General features: G+C 38.5%; 2 protein-coding genes across 2 annotated transcripts in view; one reads left to right on the top strand and one right to left on the bottom strand.

Annotated features, from left to right (window-relative positions):
• The window catches only part of COL9A1 (collagen type IX alpha 1 chain), an 87,040-nt gene extending 75,335 nt beyond the window's left edge, over positions 1-11,705 (top strand). The window contains exons 37-38 of the mRNA XM_034990906.1: positions 2,501-2,578; positions 10,796-11,705. Coding sequence (XP_034846797.1) covers positions 2,501-2,578; positions 10,796-10,980 — 263 coding nt within the window. The 3' untranslated portion in view covers positions 10,981-11,705. The remainder of the gene's footprint in view (positions 1-2,500; positions 2,579-10,795) is intronic.
• Positions 11,706-18,606: 6,901 nt separating this feature from the next.
• COL19A1 (collagen type XIX alpha 1 chain) overlaps positions 18,607-23,115 on the bottom strand; it is a 321,624-nt gene continuing 317,115 nt past the window's right edge. The window contains exons 50-51 of the mRNA XM_034990815.1: positions 20,759-20,836; positions 18,607-20,581 (exon numbers count right to left, since the gene is read on the bottom strand). Coding sequence (XP_034846706.1) covers positions 20,463-20,581; positions 20,759-20,836 — 197 coding nt within the window. The 3' untranslated portion in view covers positions 18,607-20,462. The remainder of the gene's footprint in view (positions 20,582-20,758; positions 20,837-23,115) is intronic.

Genomic DNA, 23,115 nt, shown 5'->3' with positions numbered 1-23,115 from the left:
ACAAACTTGACTTAATATTGAATAAAGTTGGGCCGAGACAAATGTTTGGAAAAAATGATTATGTATAGAATCTTGCAAAATGCCACTGAATCTTCTGAAAGAGTAGTAGGATAATAACATAATACTATACCAATGGGATAGTAGAATAATGTCTTCTATTAGGAGCCATAAATGTCATCTAGGAGCAGTTGACTAGGTATTAGGGCACTTTGTTAATGAGGCCAAGTTTCTGGGTTTCTCTGCAGGAGCCAGGATAATTAATGAAACTTGGTTCTGTGGCTTCTGAATCCCCAAATTCAATCAACTGTCTTGCAAATACACATGGTTGGTTGTAATCCAAAGCACATTCCCTGTAAATAATGAGTCACAAGTGAAATGTAGGCACTTGTGTTAGCACATTTTAAATTTTGAAAATTCATTAATTTACTTTCAGTGACACTAAATTTACAGTGTTTGAGAATTTAAAAATATACGAAAAGATATTTAGCGAAGAGTTTTTCTCCCACCACCCCGGTCTCCTATCTGCCTAGATTCCTTTATCCTTCCCATTAGGTAATCACTTTTATGAGTTTCCTACGTATCCTTACCAGTGATGAGGTACAATATATGGTTACATACATTCCCTACAGCCTTTTAGAAACAAGTCTTTTTGCCCTTTAGTAATGATCTGGACCTTGCGTTTTTTTCACTGAACAATCGGTCTTGAGATCGTTTCAAAGAGCTTCCTGGTTCTTCCTAGCTGCATAGTATGCCATTCTGCGGAAATAGCATAGTGCATTTAAGCCTCTCGTGGGCATTTAGTGTCCAGTCTTCTGCCATTACGGCAAGGCTGCCGTGGAAAACACTATTTCATTTTTGTGTAAATATCAACATAACCTCTTTCTATGATAAATTCCTGGAAGTGGAATTGCCAGGTAAAATGGTACTGCCATTTGTAATTTTGATAGACACTGTTAAATTATCCTCCAAGAGACTGTCCCAATTTGCAGTCTTATTAGCAATATGTAATAATGTGTTTTTCCACAGACCTGCTAGCATAGGTTTGATTCAACTTTGGAATTTTTGCCTATCTTACAGTTCAAAGTAGCTTTCATGTTATTTTTTAATTTCTGTGTATTTTGATGTGAGAGTGAAGTTGAGGAATTTTTCATATATTTCAGAGCTATTTTTGTTTCCTTTTAGCAACTTTCTTGCTTATATATTCTTTTTTTTTTATTGTTGTTGACCTTTTTGTATTGATTTTAGGAACTCTTCTTCATATTTTGAATCATAGCAGAAAGGCCAGCTCAAATCTGAAGTTATAAAATAATTTTCCCTTGTTTTCTTCTGATTCTTAAATTTCATTTAAATATTTGATCCACTTGTAATGTATCCTGGATTATGTTGTGAGGAACAGATTCAACTTTATTTTTTTTCCCAGCTGGCTACCTACTTTTTCCAGCACCATTTATTGACTTACTTGACTGCTTCCCACTTTAAGATGACACATATATTACAAAACAAAATCCTGTATGTATCGGAGCCTGTTTTGGGGCTGTTTCACTGGTCTATCCATTCATGTACCAGTACCACCCCATTTTAATTGGTTTAATATGCAGTAGGATTAATTCCCTTCATGTAGCTTTTCTTTTTGGAGTTTTTACGGCTACTCTGGTTTATGCATTTTTCTGTACAAACTTCAGAATCCCCCTTTCCGGTTAAAAAAAATCTTTTTATTGGGATCATGATGAAACTTCAGCTTGGGGAGAACTACACCTTTGTGTGATGATGTCATTCCACCTAAGAATAGTTGTCAAGTCCTTTTGTATCCTTTAGAAATGTTATTTTTTTAATGTTGGATTTGCATATTTCTGATTAAACTTATTCCTTGTTATTAATTTAATTGCTATTATAAATGGGATATTTTTTCACTACATCTTAGTTCTGGTGGTTGTTTGTATATATGAAAACTACTGATTTTCATATATTAATTTTGTATCTTGCTACTTTACTGAATTCTCTCATTGCTTGTTGTAGATTTTGAGTTGCTTTTCAAGGATTTAAGATATACACTGATACCACTTAAAAAGAGGGAGGTTTTTGACTCTTAAACCAAATGACAAACACTAGTGATAAAGTGGGCATCTCTGTGATGTTCTATGGGTAGTGAAACTGCTTCTTGTGTTTCCCATTCAGCATTATGCTAACTCTTGGGTTGAGGTAGATATATTTTATCATGTTAAGGAGGTTGCTTTTGATTCTTATTTTACTGAATGTTGATCATTTGATATTTGATTTAGTTTGTTTATCATTTGATGAATATGATTATTAGATTTTTTCCCCTTCGATCTCTTCATATAATTGACTGAGGTTTTGCCTTGCTACATATTTACTACAACCTAGTTTGTGGCAATTTCATGACCTTTTGCTTTCTCAATGCTGGATTTGCTTAAAGTTTAAAAATATGGAACTTTCTTTTTATAGACATATAGAAAAATAACATTTCTCTAATGAAATGCAGGTGACTTGGGAGAAAGGGGGGAACGTGGCCCTCCTGGAAGAGGTCCTAAGGGCTTGCCTGGAGCTACAGGTCTCCCAGGTAAGTGTGTTATATGGCAGCACGGGGTTGAGAAATTGGTAGCAAGTGGGCAGTCTGAATTGGATACCATTTTAAAGATTTGCTCTTTGATTACTTAAGCCTGTAACAATAACGGCTGGCACAGATTTTTCAAGGCAACTTTAATGAAGAGTCAAATGGTTTGTAAATGATGCCTGTGTTCCTCCTGAGAAAACAAGTATCAGGGCTTAAAATATTAATTTCCTGAATAGATGATTTAAAAAAATCGTGTCAAGGTCCAGCCACAATGCACTCGTTAGAAAATTCTGAATGAATGAGGTCCTATCCATTGTCAGCCTCGTTGATAGTTTTCCGTTTATTTTTAACCAGAAAGAGCAACAAGAAAATCCAAGTTTTCAAACTACTCATGTTGCATAGGGAGTAACTGAAATCTTATTTTAAAAGCTCCTGTTTCAAATATCCAGACCCTCCAGAAACCCATATCCAAAAAAAATAAATAAATAAAATAAATAAACCTGAACATTCCTATTCATATAACCACAAAGAGCCATGCACAAGCCGGGTATCACAGCTGTGTTGGCTGAGGCGACAAAGTTGCCTCTGTGTGAAGAGCCTGGATTCGCTCACTGGGCGTCTGTTCTCTCTTTACACACTGGCTACTCTGTCCCCTCAGCTCAAGCTGCCACCCACTCATCCGCCGGGAAATGACCTACCAGCCCAACCCCAGAAGCAGCAGAGCAGGGTGGAAAGTCAGTTGGGTCTGAGGGCATGAATGACATGCAGCCTCCCAGCGAACCCTTACAGCTGCCGGGGTGGTGGCTAAGGAAGGCTCCCAAACCCCGGAGCTGAGGAGAGTCAGGGTGAGAGGTTCTGCAGAGAAAGGTGGTCCATGCTTCCACAGTGGATTTGGAAAACTTGGTGTAGGGAAATTTAGAAAAAGGAATGCTCATTTTCTAATTCTGACAGAGGCTTACCTATTCAATCATGACTCTAATTGCGGCCCAAAACACTGCTTTTTCATTATCCATTTCATTGCTCCTGGGAATTGCTTTCTCATTAAATTTTTTTTTTTTTTAAATACGAATACATTTGGAGATGGCTCAAACACTGCTTTGCTAAAGCTGTGATTCATGGGTCTGTCAAGATGCTTTCACAAATTGATAAATTTTCGTGATTGGGAAAGGAAGTTTTTATGATTGGAAAAGGAAAGAAAATCTGGTTGAAGCTTCATGGGACCAAGAGAAGATTTCAGTGTATGATAAAGTCTACATTCATTGATGGATGTTTAGAAGAGGAAAGGGAAATAGAATTTACTGAGTGCTTTCCTCCTTTATCAGTGGTAGCAGTAGGTGGTTTAAAGTTGATAAAAATACCGTTACAATTTACTTATCTGTATATTGTAGCATTGCCTTACAATTTCTCTTTCTCCTTCTATTTTGTTGACAAATCACGTAACAGTTCTCAGACCAGCAACTTGCATTCTTGGCAAGATTTTCCTTTATCAGAAATATATTATCATTTCTGATGACTCTTAGTTTCAAAAACTCTGTTGATAAACCATGTTTTAGGTTTCAAATGAGAAGACTGAAGCAGACCCAGCTCTGTAAGTTCAGTGTCCCAGGCTGTTGTGAGGGGACACATTATTCCCCACATGCACTCACCCACTCAGATGTGCTGACTCTGACTGGGAGGGCTTTACATGTGCTCTTGGGCCTTTGCTCTCCCAAAAAGGGGCTTCCCTGATTTGCTTTTTAGTACATGAGACATTTGTGTGTGGGCACAGTGGTTAGGGCGGGACGAGCTCATCACTGGCAGTTCTGCCTGGTCCTCATCTAGTCTCCCTTATGAAAAAATCAACTTGTTATAGCTGGTCTTGGATTTAATACTTAAATATGATTTGTTAAAAACATTTATGGGCTATTTCAGGACTGCTGCACTTGTCCTTTGCCTTTTCCTTTCTGCCTTTTGCCAGTCCTTCCCCCTTGCTTCCTGGTACCACTCCGAAATCTGGTCTTCTTGGTTTATGCTTTGGTTATATTTCTTGAAGGATACTGACATTATTTAGTGGGAAATCTGAGTTTCAGGTTATATTTTACAAGTTTGGGCTACCTTTCAAAAGCATGCAGTTTCGCAAGTGCTTTAGCACACAGGCACAAAGGGTTTATGTTTCCCCCAGTCCCTGAGGCGCCAGCCGGGTACTTTGGTTTTCTTTGGTTTTTAGGTCAGCTCACATTCTCTCGTCTACACTATGAATATGCTTAGCTAACAATTTCTCGAATCCATCAGTCCCCAAACAAGAGCTCTTTGGGTGATTCCTCCCCTTAAGCTAGTACTGGGAAAGTGGGCTATTTGGGAGCTCCACAGTTCAGACATCCTGGGTTCAAATTTTGACTCTGTCACTTACTAGCTCTATGACATTGGGTGACTTCTGACTCCAAATCATAAATGCAAAGTACTGGCTCACAGTAAATTATTGAACGAGTTCACTGTCCACTGAGAGGCTGGGCTTTTTAATTTCCCTGGCAGAGCCTGGAATGTGATTAGGAATGTGGTTTCTGGTCTCTCACAAACACAATAGTAATAGGACTTCAGGGACTGGAGGAACTTCCAGTAGCACTTGGTGCAGGGACTTGTCTGGTACCTAAAAGAAACATCCTGCAGAACAGGACATCCCGCAACCTTCCTTGTTGTCCCTTAATTTGGACTTGGATTCGGGACTTAAATCCTCCTGGATGAAAAAAGTTCATTTGATCATTCTTCCTGAAGCAAACATATCTGATATATTTGGAAAAAAAATGTAACTAATACATTAATTATTTATCAGTTATCAGAATTCCTTTGCTCTTCATGGATGGTTTTAGTTGTCTCCTCTCCATATCGTATCTCACTGTTCAGTGTTAAGTATCCTGCGGCCCTTTGGGCCTGTAATGGTACATTGCTTCCTATGGCCCTAGATCATTACGATAACCGCCATGCTGACTATCGTTCTGGCTGAAGTGCTCTGTTGTCTGAAGAGTACCCATGAATCCTCCAGTGTGTTTCCCACAGCCGGAGGGAGGCAGAATGGGTATTTAGGAAGGATGGGCTCTGGAGCCAAGCTTGCAGGGTGTATACACGGCTGTCCCTTACTTGCAGCTGCTTCACCTCTTAGCACTTCGGTTTCTCCTCCGTATCACAAGGTTAATAACCACATGTACCTTCTAGAGTTATTTAGGAGGATCTATGTACATGTTAATACATGTGAAACACTTAGAACAGTGCCTGGCGTATGGCCAGCATGCTGCAAACTTAGCTATTATTATTTTGTATTCCTCTGTTTATGTTTGAGGAAATACAGACTTAAAAGTTCACCTACTCTAACAAAGGTCTCTCAGGTAATAAGTGGCAGAGGCAAATATTCATACTTTCTAGGTCCAGGTTCATGTAGTAGACAAAATGTTGAGCTGACTGTCTAGTAATGTGATTCGTTTGTCTTCGCCACTCTAGCCATATAACTTCAGCAAGTCCCATAACCACTTAGTGTCTTGATTCCTTTTCACCTCTCTCACAGAGCAGAGTGGATCACATTAGAGATCCCCGGGACTTTAGATGCCCTCAACCCCCCACCCCCACCTTCGGTTTCTTCCCACAGGCCTTTGGTGGTATCGCTTGATTGGGTTGTCTCATTAAGGGTAACTCTCTATGCCCTACTGCCACTTAACTTGCCTACTTGGGACCAGTTCCTTGATGCTCTGAGGATTTTAAGGAAATATATTTAATAATAGGTCCTGATCTCCACTGTGCATTCAAACTCATGGGGGGAAGAAGCCAGTTCAATAAGGACTCATATGTATGTGACCACCAGGAATGTAGCTTGTAAACTGACAAGCTTTCCCTTCTTGGACGAGGAGAGAAGGGCAGAGCTGGCTTTGTGCAGGGTCACATTAGGCAACTGGGCTATTTAGGTTTCTTATGCAAAATTTGCACAGAGGTGAGCTTTGCTTGTGAATATTGAGTGGAAAAAACCCCAACAAGCCCCAAACCAAGGGCACACTCAGTTTAGGCTGGTTTAGCAGTAGCCATTTATCCTATTTCCATCACTGCAGCTATTTTATTTGGCTATGGGGATCTTATATAAATAAACGGCTTTATGCCAATTCCTTAAACATATGCTTTGTCAAACACCACAAAAGCTCAGCATAAGGTGAGAAATGTAAGGAAGTCCCTGGAACATACAAACATTTTACATAACCCATGGATAAATCACCAAATTAATGCTGAAAATCACTTTCAGGTTTTTTGTTTTGTTTTGTTTTTTAAGGCCTTTATACACAGTCCCTTTCACTCTGCGGCATGTATTAGATCCTTCAGAATGTTCCAGCGGGGACTGGTCTTCATCAATGTAACATGACTACCCTCTAGTGTTCGCACAGAGAATGACACAGACATTCATTTTTAAAAATAACGAAATATTTGGCCGTAACGTTTTTATAGGTCTTTGAAATTTCAGAAAACTGTGTAATCATTAGCTAGTTAGTGCAGCCAACACACCCATGAGGGAGACAAAGCAGAATGAAAACACTTCAGATCTATTTTCTTCTAAAGAGTTGGAGGGTAGTTTATAGATACTTGCTAATGCAGCTGCTGGACTTCTTGAATGATTTGGACTGTGACATAGTGTCACCCCAAAATTACATCCTAAACAGTAACAAGAACATTTGAGAGTAAATGCCCAGGGTGCGGACTCACCAGAAATTGATGATGATCTGTTATGTGACGGCTGGGTTTTTTTCCTCTGGTCATTTCTACAGGACAAAACCTCAGAAAAAATATCTTTAGTTTCTTATGATAGAGCTCCAGAAGAATCAGTACTACTCTTGGTTATTGTGCCTCTTTTTACTCCCTAGTCAATTCAGGTGCAAAAAATTAAACAAAAAACACCCTCCCACCCACACGTGCCGGCATGCGCACGTGCAATCGCGCACACACCTCGGCAGAATTAGCTCATCAGTGGGTATGGAAATATGGTTGGGTTAGAGTAGCGGGGAAGGGCCCTTGTTTCTAGCTGCAACACCCTCTAGCTGTGTGACGATGGACGATTATTTAGCCTTCTTAACTCTCAGTTCACACAAGAGGAAAATAGGATCAATAATGAGCACAGTTCATGGCCATGGTAAAAAGGAAATATTTTATAAGTGTTAATGATGATGATGACAGTGACATCCAGAGCTCCAGAGGGTCAATTGCTGTCTTTGCCCAAGGGAGAATTGGACTAGATGTACTTTACATAAAGTAAATCGAGGGTACACAGGATGGCCTCATCAACTCTTTCCTCAAAGGATGAGCAGGAATCTGGAATAAAGGCAGCAAGGGAAAAACCTCTCCTGGAATGTGTAGTGATGGGGAATCACATCTGAAAACCTAAAAAGCTTTCCTTCTGCTTTCTTTTTTTTCCCCAAATATTTTATTTATCCATTTGTCAGAGAGAGAGACACACAGAGAGAGCACAAGCAGTGGGGAATGGCAGAGGCAGAGGGAGAAGCAGACTCCCCGCTAAGCAGGGAACCCGATGTGGGACTCGATTCCAGGACCCTTGGATTATGACCTGAGCCGAAGGCAGACTCTCAATGACTGAGCCACCCAGGCGCCCCTTTCCTTCTGCTTTCTAATATTGTTGTGTAGTAGAGAATAAATTCCCTTAAGTTTAAGGTTTTAGGCAGGAGGCTGGCTGTACAAATGTTCAATAAAAATTTGAATTAGTTGGTAACATGTAGAAACGGAGAGACCTATTCCAGAATGCAGCTTCTAGCTTTCCTTGACAATTAGCAGAGGTTCTGCAGGCTCCGGTGCATCTTCCCTCATGGCAGCTGTTGGCTGGAGCCGAGCTGCCCCAGGCCCGTCCTCCCTATTGCCTCCGTACCACCAATGGGGAGTTCTCATTACATCAGTTTTCTTCTTGTAAAGACTGCAGGGCATTTCTTTACTACCTTAAGGGCCAGCAAACTTTTTCTGCAAAGGGCCAGAGTTTTTGGATCTGTGGGCCCTGCGGGCTCTGTGGAGGTTATACAGCTCTGCCCTTGTAGTGAAAAAGCAGCTGTCGGTAATATATACACAAATGGCCATGGCTCTGTTCTAGTAGAACTATGTACAAAAATAGGGGTTGGCTCATGGGCTCCCCTCTGTTCGCCCACCCCAATCTGCCTTACCCGCTTTGCCTCTGGGGTCATTTGGTTTGTGACCTCTCCTTTGGGCATTTTTCTCCTCTTCATCTTGATTTGATTTTGTGAAGGCAGACCTGGTATGTCTCCATGGGAATAGTGCTGCTCCTAAAGTTATGAAAGTTACCCTTTATGTGCCCCTTTATCTGGCCTAGCTTTTAAACCTTAAAAGAGCAACTTTGAACAACTGCTTGTATCAGGAGACCTGAAGAGGCTCTGCTACAGGCTTATTTATAGGTGCTCTTGATTAGGGAAAGACTTTCTCAGGGGCCTGGTCTTTAGAGGAAAACACAATCATCTGCTTCACTACAACTTAATATAGTTAAATGGAGGCTGATGGGATACATTAGGGGAAATTACTTACATCTCTGCTTATCTACAGCCTTGAGATGCATAGAATCAAAGATAATTCTCTTAAAACTTAATAATATGTTGTTCTGTCTTCTTGCTGTGTGTGGATCTAATTGAGAGAATCACAGGAAGAATGAGATCTTACATACAAAGTAAGATCTCTAATCTATCTTCCTTCTAAAAGTATGTGAGAGGGCGCCTGGGTACCTCAGTCTGTTAGGTGTCTGCCTTCGGCTCAGGTCATGATCCCAGGTCCTGAGATCCAGTCCGCTGTTGGGCTCCCCGCTCAGTGGAGAGCCTGCTTCTCCCTCTCCCTCTGCTGCTCTGCCTACTTGTGCTTGTGCTCTCTCTGTCAAATAAATAAATAAAATCTTAAATAAATGAAAAAATAAATGAAAGTGAGATATATGTAATCAGATGACTTAATAAGACCAGACCACTATAATAAGACCGATAAAAGACACGTGTAATAAGACTATGAAAATAGAAAAAGAAAACTAAAATCACTGAGAGAGAAGGAAAGTAAATCTAAGCAAATACATAATTGAACATGTTCACCGTCTGGCTGAATGGCTGAGGTAGGATGGCTGAGATGGAATGAGGATCTCTATGAAACTATATCATCATGGCATATACAATTTGTCTCACACTGGTTTCTTCCCGCCATCTTTACGCTAATAGTGCTAAAACACTGCTGGTATGATGGGGTGTGTAAACATTCAGCAGAAATTCCTGTTATGGGGTACTCTGCTTCAGAGAATGTGCCCCACGGGGTGACCAAACAACCTTTGAACAGGACAAAGGGAGAAAATGCTCCCAAGGAACTCAGGCCATGATGCAGTTCACGTAGGCGTGAACCCCTGATGAGAAAACATCTGGGAAGTTTGTAGGTGCATTGCACAGGCTTCTAAGACATCCATCAGTGATCTCCTCATAATCATAATAGCCCCTGTTTATTAGATGCTTTCAGGCATGGAAGTTAGTTTTGAGGAAGGTATCGTCCCATCTTGGAGATGAAGAAACTGAACATTTAGTGACTTGCTAATGTCACCCTAATCACAAATGCCAGAGCAAGAACTTAGAGCTATCTGTCTCTAAATCCTATGCTTCCAACCACTGAGCTATACTTGGACTCCCTGTCTGGAGACACATCACCTGTTAGGGACGATGCCACTGGAGAAATACAGTGTGAGCCACAAGGAGAGTTGTGTGCATACTTTTAAATCTGCTAGTAGCCACATTATCAACGTCAAAAGAATCAGGTGAAATTAATTTTAATAATACAGTTTAACCCATTGCGACCAAAATATTATCATTTTATCATGTAATAAGAACAAAAATTATTAATGAAATATATTTTAATTTTTCAAAGTCCAGGTCTGTTTTACACTCTTACACTTCATCCCAATTTGACTTAGCCACATTTCAGTGCTCAATAGACATTTGCGGCTAGAGGCTACCGTACTGGAGATGCTGAGGCCTCCTTCCGTTTTTAATTTCTAAGAAACCCAAGTCCAGCGAAGAAATTTTATCATCATCATCATCATCGATCTTCATCTGTCATTTCCAAAAGCACTTACTAAGGCCCTGTGTGCACCCCGCTGGGCTGGGGGAGGGAGTCCGGGGGCCTTCGGCCAGCTCACAGCCTTCGGGGTTCTCCTGTTCACATGTGCAATCGTTTGTGTTTCAGGTGAACCAGGTCCTGCCAGCTACGGGAGGAATGGCCGGGATGGAGAGCGAGGCCCCCCAGGGGTGGCAGGAATTCCCGGGGTACCTGGTCCCCCGGGCCCTCCTGGCCCTCCTGGGTTTTGCGAGCCAGCCTCCTGCACCCTGCAGGCTGGGCAACGGGCATTTAGCAAAGGGCCCGATCAGTGAAAAGCTTAGTGCCACGTGGCTATCTGCATAAACCATGCCTGGCAAAGGAGCGTGGAGGAGAAACACCACCAAAGCCGAGGCAAGAAACGATGCATTACCATCAACGTTATTACATAAGTCTTAATGACAGATTTAAAACAATGGTGCTATTCAATAAATCCTCTTGCTTTGCCCCTGGAGGGGAGACAGGAGAGTCATCAGATAAAAACAAAAACAAAACCCCAAAACCCTCCCTTTAAATAAATTTATAATCCTATTCCCGGGATGTTGAACTGTAGCGCGCCGTACATGTGTGACCCGTCGTGGGCCACTGTGCCAATAAAGAAGGACAACTGTTTGGTTTTCCTTAGCTGGAGTAGTTCTTTTCCTTTTTTATTTAGATGTTCTCAGATTACTGTTTCGGTTATACAGAGGATTATCAGACCAGTGAGGAAGAAACCTCACTGTAGTCACTAGAACTGGTGCTTAAAATGCCCGGCAGTGTGTCCTCTCGGGAGCCGTCTGCAATGATTTCTTTACGTCACGTGTTGGTTTTTGTAGTCAGCCTGGATTTTTGTTGAACTGTACTGTATCCCAAACCCATTAATGTTTTGAGCTCTTCTTTGTGAAGCAAAGAAGGAATTTTAATATCCTGACATTCATAAGTTTTAATGAGGTTATTTATTTTCAAGGTTTGAGGTAACATCCCTGGTTGTACCAAAGAAGAAATAAATATGGTTTCTTAATCTCTTGTATGTTTTCTTATAAATAATCATGTTCAATGAAGTCACTGAACTTATTTAGATACATTGAAAAATTTCCAGTTACTGGTATTTCTATAGGCATGTTTATAATAGTAGTGCTTTTTCTCTATGGAGAAATTTAAAAAAAAACCCTTCCTGTTCCCTAGGGGGTGTTACCCTGGGGATAGAGGTTCTTTGTGTGTACGTGTGCAGCGTGCAGGAGAGCTTCAAGGACCTTTTCGAAATTTTAATGAAAGCTATGGGGCCATCATCCCAGGAAAACACATGAGTGCATCTGTACAAACATGTTGGCAGACTATTTCAGACTTCATTTCAGACTTGGTTTCTAGGTTAGGAACCACCGCTTTTGTGTCAATGGTTAGCACCTTCCTAGTCAGAACTTCACTGCTGCAAAAATGATTTATGTTTCACCATTTTCCACCATTTTTCGTAGACATTTTATGACAGTTCAGCTAAAGCACTGTATTCTTATCGATAGGATAGGTATTGCCTGACCACTCAAGCACTTTCTTACTATTTACATAGTCACATTGACTGGCTATTTTATTGACATCTGTATCAACTATTGATCAGACTTAATATATTAATTTTATGTCACAGTAACTTCTCCCAGGGGGATGGCACAGTGCTCAAAACAGTCAATATCTCCAGTTGGTTTATGGAATTCAGTTATCTCAAATCAAGGGGGTGTGAGCCCTAATAGGATCTTTGATACCAATTTTACTTTTGTGTACTTGCTATACATTTAAAAATTTTAGCCCTATTTGTTTGGCTAAATCAATCATTATTTAATTTGTATTTGGATTTCTTTAAGTTTTTAAAAAGATTTATTTATTTATTTAAGTAATCTCCACACCCAACATGGGGCTTGAACTCATGACCCAAGATCAAGAGTCGCATACTCTACCGAAGGAGCCATCCAGGCACTCCTCCCCTCTCCCTGCATCTGGATTTCTTTAAAACTTCTCAGAGCATCTAGTTCTGTGCTTTGAGCATGGATTGTGCTTCAGGAGAATGATTCCAACTTGGCTGCATAAATGAATGCCATTTACACACACTGAAAAGGATGTTTTCCTTCATGTGGAATAGATAATTTTTGGAAATAGAGACATCCGTTCTAACTACTTAAAATGATCTTTATATAAATGGCAAACCTTTTTAGGTACTGCAACACTTAACCAAATAAATGCAAAGAAATGGCCTTGTCTTTCCACAAAGATGGTTTTATTTTAATGGGAGTGACATAATCAAATACAACACAAGAAAAATTAGATAACCAAATAAATACATTTCCCAGTTCTATAATATTGTATTCAGAAGAAAATTTTTAAAAAATAAAATTTCAAAGAACAGTTCATCCAGCTGTTTTACAAACCTGATATACAAAAGGCTGTACAACAAGCCCCATGGATACCATATGCAATATTGGAAACAACCACTTACAAACAGATTATGCAAAACTAGTACATTCCAAATGGTGGGGACAATCCACTGTAAATCCAGTTAAGTGAAGTAGTTTACAGAAGCCGTAAATACTTGGCTGAGAAATTGCAAAGAAAAGCATCCAACAAATCCTCTCCAGTGAAAGAGTTGATAAATATTTAATTAAGCCAACTCTCTCTCTAGCAGAACAGAAAGTTCAAAACCTCTTTGAGATATTTTTAAAAGTTGGGTGAAGTGCTACCTAGAGCACTCACTGAGAGAACAGTGTGTGAATAATTAAGGTTGGTTAGAAACTGGCATATTACTCAAGGACAAATGATCACTAGTCAGTGCTTCTATGGCATTATGATATGATTTTCATCCCAAATATCTGACAGGTTGGTTAAGAACTATGGAAATCACTTCCAAGGTTGACTGAGCACACAAATTCACTGGCATGGTTTGGGATAATTGACTTCTGTCTAGCAGAAGAGTATGAACTAGTAGTCATATCAGTTACATGATTGATTTGATTATAGACACTTTCTATGTCAAACTGTCTAAATGAAAATTGCTATTCTTAAACATCATTAGTAAAATCTGATTTGCCACCTGAAATAAGCTAGACTCCCTGCTTTAGAAGATCATCTCTATTTTTTGATTTTTTTTGGCTACGACAGTGTTTCTGGCATATAATATCTATGAGTTTACAAATAAGCCATTTTAGGGAGAAGATCACTAAAAATACATAAAATCATACCAAATATCAAGAAAGTTGCTTTTTTCTGTTAGCCCTGGCAAAAGGAGTGAAAAAGTACTAATGAGAAAAAAAATACTAGCAAGCTAGTGATTCTGCCATTTACAAATTTTGCAATGGACATAAATGGTTTTAAATATCTTTAATAAAGAATATTTGTGCTCAGTAAATATAGGTCAGTAAATATAGGATCAATAAATATAGGTCCTTTTTTTTCCATTGAGTAAAGCAAATCTTTTTCATTTGTGTACTTAACCCTTTTCAGTGAGCTTGTGATCTGGGAGGGTGGTATTAAGTGCATATGGTTCAGTAAATATTAAATCACAATGTTAATCATTACAATGTAGGACTATAAATACACATGCTCAAATGCTCTTTAAATGATTAACTAGGGGAAGTGTAATCTATTTGTCAGATCCAGTTATCAGAAAGAGGTATATTATCAGAAAGAGCTGATATTATTTTTAGTCTTCGTAAATGGCAATCCATATTAACTTTCTCCTTAACATGCTTCCACATCTTACTCTTGACTCCAGCAAGTTTTCTAAGACTAACTAGAGAGAGAACAAATGAGGGAAACTGGCTCCACGAAACTATCTTTCTTTTTAAGATTTATTTGCATTTGTCTTTGGCCTCCATGTTGAAGATCTGTGTGTGAAAAGACTTGAGAATATTCCTTAGAGAACACCTGGTTAATATACTATATCACAAGGAGACCTGAAGATGAGAATAGTTAAGACCTATGTAAATCATTTCCCAGTCTAAACAGACATGTAAATCCACGGGCATGTTTTGATGTGATTAATTTCTGTTAAGGAAACATGCTATGTATTTAACTTCTTATTGCCTATTGCCTTATCATTAATGATGTAAGAGCTTACATTTATGAGAAAAGTTAACTGTGATATTTCTTATCTTGCTCAGGCCCCTCTATACCAATGAGTCTTAAATGATTTTAGTGAGGAGATCACTTTTGTGTGACAAAAGTTGCAAAGGATGGATTGTTCTCTGACTTTTGTTTCTGCTTGTAATTCTTGTCCACAATCATCAGACGAGGCTTTTTATGAGCTGCCAGGGAGATGGGTAATAAACTTAACTATTATGAGCTAAGCACTGATTCCTGTGACAAGCAAAAGCATAATCTCCAGCATGGTATAAACATGAAACCTGCAATAGTCCAAGTTACAGGTTTCCTGGACATCTGTGTGGCTCGCGTTTGGTATGCGAGTGCTTTGGGGGCATCTTTGTGGCTGAGACCTACAAGAATGGAGCTAAGTGTGGAGCTTCAGTCATGAGAAATGGTGAAATGGTAGAGAGTAGAAATGGTGTTAATAACTGCACCTTAGAATTCCCTGATTTAGGGTCAAATCCTTTATTGCTAAGATAAGCGAAAAGCTTATTATGTATCATGGACATATAGGAATCAAGGCCTCAAAGCATTATATCCAAGTGAGATTTGGAATAAAACTAGTGCCATTCCACTTAACTTGATTATGTCAAACGAAATCTTAAATAGTTGGATGAGGTAAGGTAGAGCACAACAAAATGGGGAAAAAATATAACCTAAATGTTATTTTAAAAATAAATAGTTATAAAATATGCCATAAAACAATCTGAATTTAAATACATCAATACACTGAAAAATATTTATCCCTAAAATATACTTTAAATAATACAGTAAAATGAAAAATTGTAAATTAATTAGCATCTTTACACCCATAAGCTTATTATGGTCAAATGACACACACCCTTCTGATGAACTTAATTCTTATTGAACTACCCCATAAGTTTAATGAAATCTCCTACTTTATTAGTATTCATTTTTGACAAATTCATGAAGTAAGTGGCTGACTCCTTGAGTTGTACCATGTATCACTCTTTACTATATTATGTGAACATGAAATGTTTTCCATTTAGATTTTCTTAGACTTGGCTTTGGTTTTATAAGCCTGTCTTATCTTTGAGGTAAGTTTTTGCTCTTCTGGGTCTGCTTGTCTGAGTGAGCTTTCTCTGTGCTCAGGTTCTTCATTCAGTTTAAACTGACCAGTTAGTCTGGCATGATTTTGTTGAGAAAAATGTCTGGATTATGACTCCAGCTACCCAACACAGTAAAACTGAAAACATCCATTTGTCTTGTTTCCTGAGTCTCCTAGTAATTAAAGAAAATTAACAGAAATCATGCTACCACTGCCAGGCAACTAGTAAATGAATTCAATGGGCTGAGTCACTTAGAAGTACTGAGGCATAAAAGGTAGAAATTCAGTTCTTTTCTTCATTTTCTCCTCCTAGAAGCCTGTGTAGTCTGTGAGAGGAAAGGGTAAAAAAAAAAGGGGGGGGGGGGGAGAGGGTGTGTGTCCCTCAACACTAAAGTTCTAAGAAAGAACATTGGGAAGAAAGAACATTGGGAAGAAAGAACAATAAACACTGATGTGTCTTAAGAAAGGGAACACAGGCAAATGTGGAAAAAAAAAAAAAAAGAAGAAAAGCAATGAACCAATCTGCAAAATGATTCTGAGAATTCATTGAAAAGACTGGAGAATATAATTTAACCTAGAAATTCTCAATCTCAGGGTATTACTACCTCTGTGAGCAAAATTAAAATAGTAATTTGAAAAACAGTGTTCCTTATCTTTTATTTTTGTAAATAGTGATATATTTCTAGAAAATAGAAACATCATAGAAATCTAATTTTTAAATTTAAAAATTTTAAGTACTTTGAACATTATGGAGATTTAGACATTGTGTAATTTTATAAATGGTCTACTTCTTGAGATAAGCTAAATGCTTTTTACTTGTCCATCAAAAGAGAGTGTCCTGTCTAAAAAGTAGGATGAATACTTAAGTGTTTTCATGTTAATCACCAAAATATGAGGGTAGTATACAATCTAAAGTTACCAATAGCAAAGTTGCAAGTTAAGCAGGTATGTAAATCCACTTAAGAAATAAAATGGAAACAGCCAAGGAATCACAGGTTATTGTGCCTTCTTCGTCTTTTAAGATACTTAAAATGAGGAAGAACATAAATTAAAACAAATTAACAAAACACAAATTAATAAGAAATTATTTACAAAAGTAAAAAAAATAAAATAAGTGCAAAGGCAAGGGTCTGATTTAGTTGTCCACTAAACTGTTTCTAGCCTTGTATTTCTGCAAGTCTGTTCAGTTCTTCTGATTCAAATTGCTTTATACACCATCTTGTGGACAAAAGGAGGTATATCACAGGTTCTCAGATGAGAAAGACTAAGTCTTACTTAACTCCTAAAACATATTCATAAAAAATATTTTATAATCCAAACACCAAATGACATTTTTACAACAAATCTTAAGGTAATTACTTAAGCTCTGTAAGTGACAAAATTTTTAGTTTCACTAATGTCATGAAATATAGAAATAGCGTATGGGGTTACTTTAAAGTTATTAATTAAATTACTGTGATCACATAGTGAAAAATTTCAAAGTTTAAGACTGGTAGTGTTTCTCTTACGGTCAGGAAGAAGTGGTTAATGTCTTCAACAGGAAAGAACAATGAACAAACTCATGAATTATTCTTCCTTCTTCTTTAGATTCTAAAGGCTATGAATATTAATTGAAGTCATATCTTATTCTTTGCATAGAAAGATTTCTATCTGAAAGTGTTAACTGATCTTGGTACAAATTGTTAGACTGGAATCCAAACATACTTATATAGGGCAAACCCCGTTTTAATTACTAATTGTCATCATGGCCTGTAATTATTCTGGAGTCCAAATAAGAGAGAATTCAGGAAATTTGATAATTCTTCTTCCCTGCTGTGGACGCTACTGACGTCTATCTGAAAGTAAACAAATGCTTCGGAATGGAATAAAATGATACCACAGAGTTTGCCACCACCAAATTATGGAGGGGAAAATTTCCCACCCTACTTCGGGGCCTTAATTATCCACTTCCTTGATAGTAAGGGAATTAGGCAACTGCCAAATGTCCACTTTATTTGGTGTTGTGTTAGCTGGGCCCAGGCTTTCTCATTGCTGTTGGCTGCAGATCATGTGAGACAAGAGCAAATGTTGGAAGGTAAATGTTAAGCAGGGTGAGAAGAGCTCATTCCATGTGGACACAGTCCCATTTTTCTACTTATGCCAAAGGTAGATTAAGTCATATATGTCAGTTATAACAGATGAGCTTGAATCAATGAGCTCTATTTTGTCATATGCATCATAGAACGTGACATTCCCCATGCCCCTTAAATCACCTGAATAAATCCAAATTCTTGGAACAGGAATAAACCAGCCCAGCAATTAATGGAATTTAGACAAAGAAAGGTTCCTAAATATACAATTTGTAAGAAAGGATGCATGACATAATCTGTGGAATTAAAATGAACATAAGTTATAAAACGAGAAAATAAATGGAGTCTTTTTATGGATATATAAGACTCAAAGAAAACAAGGAAAAATACACTGATCACCAGCAGCAAAAATGTTCACGAGAACATGAACATGCTAAAATAAGTACTTCCGGGTTAGCAAAGAGGCAAAAGGATAAACAACCTACTAATTAATATGAAAAAATAATCCTTGAAAACATACAAAATGTATAGCGTCGTGATAAGTTCAAGTAAATTAAGGAGTGGCAGATGAGTTGTAAGCTTTCAGAAAATTCAAAAAATTAAAGTTCAACAAATTAAAAGCTCAAGATATACACATAGCACCAGATTTTGGATCTCTGTACACTTCTGGGAGGGATAATTTATCATTTTACTAAGAAAATGCATATGCATATTCCGATCGTGGAATCCAAAACACAGCACCGTGGTAGGTATTGCACAAGAAGGAAAACTGAAGAAGAAAATCAATTTAAAGTTTAAAACATTGGAAATAAATACAATAACTTTAGAGAATAAAAGAAACAAACTTGGAATTGAAATATACAGCATTATTCAATATGAAATAACTAAACGGTTGTGCGTGCACACAGCCACGTTGACAACACCTGACCAGCAGTTCGTTCATCTCTAATGAAAACCAGCTCAAATCATGGGTGCCTTTGAACAAAAGCACACACAACCCTACACAACTCTGTTCACAGCTTGTTCCAATTCCAGTGGGCTTGTCTTTCCAAATCCCGTTTTCCAATGAACAAAGAAAAGCAACCATCGTAGCCTGGTCTAGCCAAATTGGAATCTGCACTGCTCTTTGAAGAGGTGGGGCCTCCTCATTTCCGGCAGGAGGGCTCTGGGCCGCACACTCACCGCATCTGTGGGACCCACTGCTTAGATTTCAGCAACATCCTCGTGCCCAGTGTTCTAGAAAGTCAGTTGTTTTCACCCTCTCAAAATAACGTACAGCTAGGCAATAAAAATACCGTAGTAAGCAACTGGGTTGGTGATCACTGTACTTTCGTTCCCTTTCAGAGGACGCAGTCTTCACAGTGCCTGTTTTTTCCCCTGAAGTTAGTGCTAACTCTTTGGTCTGAGCGCTACTTGCATATCCGGTCCCGTGGCTTTCCTTGGCTGCCCTGTTTCTCGGGAATACTGTTTCTCCATAAGAGCTGTTGGGCTTCACCTCCTCAAGACGCATCTACAGGCACCACACCTTCATCTTCTAGATCAAGGGGTCTCTTTCCCAGTTGCTACACATCCCATCCTTTGTTCTGATGGCCAGATCTTATCTTAAAATCGGAGAGTGATCCAGCCAGAAGGATAATGGATACCAGGACCCCAAGACCTTGGTAGGCCATGTAAGCTTCAAAGGTACCAAAGACAGCTTGATGCCTCCACCATCAAACACCTGTTAGGGAAAACTGCCTTCTGTTTCCCAAATGAGAAACTCAGCAAAGACACTGCAGTGTTGGGCTTTTCTTGTGGGACTCTTGTACAATTGGACTTTGTTCCCCTCTTCATGCAGCACATATTCATGCCAGTGGTGATTGCTTTGAACTGAGCTCATTATACAGAATTAACAAAATCATTTCAGTCGTTGGCTATGGTGGGTTTTGGGCTCCCTGATAAAATAGCCTCCTGGGTTTTTTTTTCCAAAATGAGTTATGAAGTGAAGCTCTTATTGCCTATCTATTTCTCTGCATAAGCAGGATGGACATAGGATGGTATAAGAAATCTTCGGCTATAAAAGTCTTCAAAAAACATTGAGCAGGAGCAATGCACTATGTCAAAAAAGTTGAAATTTTTAGCAATGATGGTAAATTTAAACTCCAAGAAAACTTGAAGTCTGAAACTTTAAAATTCAGAAATCAAAGGCCAAATACAAGTTGATAAGTCTAGAAAATGTACATCACCATCAGCCTACTAAATCATAAGATGTAATTTCATCTTGAAGAAGAACTAATGACAAGATCTGCTTACTTAGTTCATAGAAGATCCTGAATAAAAATCATAGTAATGGTGAAGCAAAACATATGGAATGAATTTGGGAAAAGCTGAAAATGCTGCTATCCCAATTATAGGATTCCAACTGTTGCTTTTAATGTCTGGCTTACCAAAAACAAAAACCAAAAAAAGCCACCCATATATCATGAGGGTTTGAGAGTATTAAGATAGCTCAATGTCAAGTCTTCCCCAGGTGTGTTTATTTCCCACCTGTCCGCTGACGGGCATGATAGAGGCAATCTTCTGGATTACATCTTCCACTAGGTCCTGGGGGGCCCTGGGGCCCTGGGGCACCTGGTGAGCCTGGCAAACCCGGAGCTAATGAAATAAAAGATCCCCATCAGAATGCAGATCACATATGGCTCTTCCTCCCTCACTCCAACCAACATGGGTCATTCAACTTCACCTGCAGCAACACATAAGGGCCACAGGCGAGAAGGTGCAGTTCCTGGTTTTAGAGGCTTGCTTGTGTTGTGAAGATAATATCACTATTACCTGAAGTCCCAGGAAGACCCGGACTCCCTGGAAGCCCAATTCCAGGCTCCCCTCTTTCTCCCTTCTGTCCTCGGTAGCCTAAATGAGAGATACATAAAAAGAGAGACACAAGAGTGTTCTGTGGCAACAGAGCATGGGCAAGAATCATGTTCTTAATCCATACTATGTATTTTATGTTACTCCTTCACTTAACATAAGCAGCATATTAGCTATCTGTTTTGCATTATAATCACATTAGGCTTACATATCAGATTAGGTGCAATATGCAATGAGGATCTTAGAAATATGCAGCTACCATAAAAGCTCCAACTAGTCAAACTATTGATAGTGAGATTTTTTGACCCTGAAAAATGATACCTAAGTAACTCAAATCAACCATTCATATCATCTTTCAAATAGCTATGACAAGGTGCGTGAACCCTCTTCAATTCAATTCTGACTGGACGCTAGATACAGGCTAAATATAAGAAGTATACTGCCAGAGTTCTGCTTAGTATGAGGACAAGATGATATGACAACAAGAATCTGGACCTTAGTCCAAGAATTAAAGGGAATGAAAGGAACAAAAATTCATGATTTTAATAAATGACAGCAAGAGTGTGAGTATATGGAAAGCCATCCATTTCAGAAGTCAGGAGAGGACAAATCAGGTCTTTGTTCAAATCACTGACTACATCAGCATTACATCTCTTCCGAGGAAAGCTAAACCAGCAAGGCCATGGTTTAACATGGCAGTTCGTAACTCCAAAGGACGAGGTGCTGTAACAATGCTAGAAAGCAAGCAGGTTGAGGGATTCATCTAAGCTCACTTCATCAATTTAAGATCCTTTAGCCAAAATGAATTAGGTCTAAGATCTGTATACATTTTAAGATAAAATCATTCTTATTCTTGAATATGTTTGTTGTCACATGAGTTAGACTAGTGCAGAGTAGTTTCTGCCTCTGGGAGCCCTTATCTCTGCTTTTAAAAAGCAAAAAGACAAATACCATATGACTTCACTTATATGTAGAATCTAAAAAACAAAACAAGTGAATAAATAAACAAACAAAAGCAGAATCAGACCTACAAATACAGAGAGCCAACTGATGGTTGCTAGAGGGGATGGGGGAATGGGGAAAATGGGTGAAGGGGAGTGAGAGATACAGGCTTCCTGCTATGGAATGAATAAGTCACGGGAATAAAAGGTACAGCGTAGTGAATATAGTTGGTGATATTGTAATAGTGTTGTATGGTGACAGATGGGAGCTACACTCCTGGTGAGGACAGCATAATGCATAGACTTGTTAATCGCTATGTTGTACACCTGAAACTAATGTAACATTGTGTGTCAATGATACTTAAAAGAGATAAAGTTGCAAGTAAAAAAATATAAAGCATATAACACTTTTGATCTGTGTTTTATATATTGGCATCCATGTAAGATTCTGTTTGATAAAAAGGCTTTGTGGCTCTAAGAGTTTCATGATGATGGTAAATAGAGTTTAATTTCCAACTTTTCATATTTAAACAGCAGCTTAAAGACTACACCTCGTCCAAAATGAACAAAGCAGTCATGCAGAAACATGCAAACACCCAACAGAGATAATCAGGAGAGCACCTCAGTAGGAGAAGTAGGTCCTGACTTAGTTGTGCCTTTCTGTAAAGGTGTGTTATTACTGCAGAACATGATAAGAGAAGAAATTTTAATGTTTTCTATGAGCAGAATGTAAGAAAAATGATTTCCCATTATTGTTGAGAATTAGACATCAGTTTTGGGGTTGCCAGTCTTCATTTTTACTTGACCATATAGTACATACCTTATAATTAAAATAATATCAGCAATAGGATCACCACACCATTATTTTTTTTTTACTTTAGAGGCGTGACCTGATCATAAATATGAAAATAGTGGGAAAAAAGCATATACATTCAGGAAATATGTTTTGAGGTGCATATTGGAAGTATATCCCGGGGGAAATTTTCACACATTTATACTTGAAGACTGTTACGGATATTCAATATAATCCTAGATTTTAGAGACAATAGTGGTTTGAACATGTGGCATGATATCAGAAGTTGATACATATTCAAATTCAAAATATTACCAGAATTTCTTTTACATAAGTGGCTTTCATTTAACTTGTGTGAACAATAAGGAAAAATGCTTATATTTAGGGTCATTTGAAAGCACCCTTCCAATTCCATTATTTAAACATTTCTGCAGTAAAATAACATGTGTTACATGAGGTGTATTTGATAGTTCAACCAGGTCCAACGACTGTGAAAAATTATAACGTTGACCCTCAAGCTATCTCAGTAAGTGCTTGAGATCATAGGCTAAAAAATGAGGAAGAAAGAAAAAAGCAAACCGTGTATG

Source organism: Mirounga leonina, unplaced genomic scaffold, assembly GCF_011800145.1.
Source record: "Mirounga leonina isolate KUSES-001 unplaced genomic scaffold, KU_Mleo_1.0 Mir_53, whole genome shotgun sequence".
In the NCBI taxonomy this organism is placed as follows: domain Eukaryota; kingdom Metazoa; phylum Chordata; class Mammalia; order Carnivora; family Phocidae; genus Mirounga; species Mirounga leonina.
This window is presented reverse-complemented; position numbering and strand designations above follow the sequence as displayed.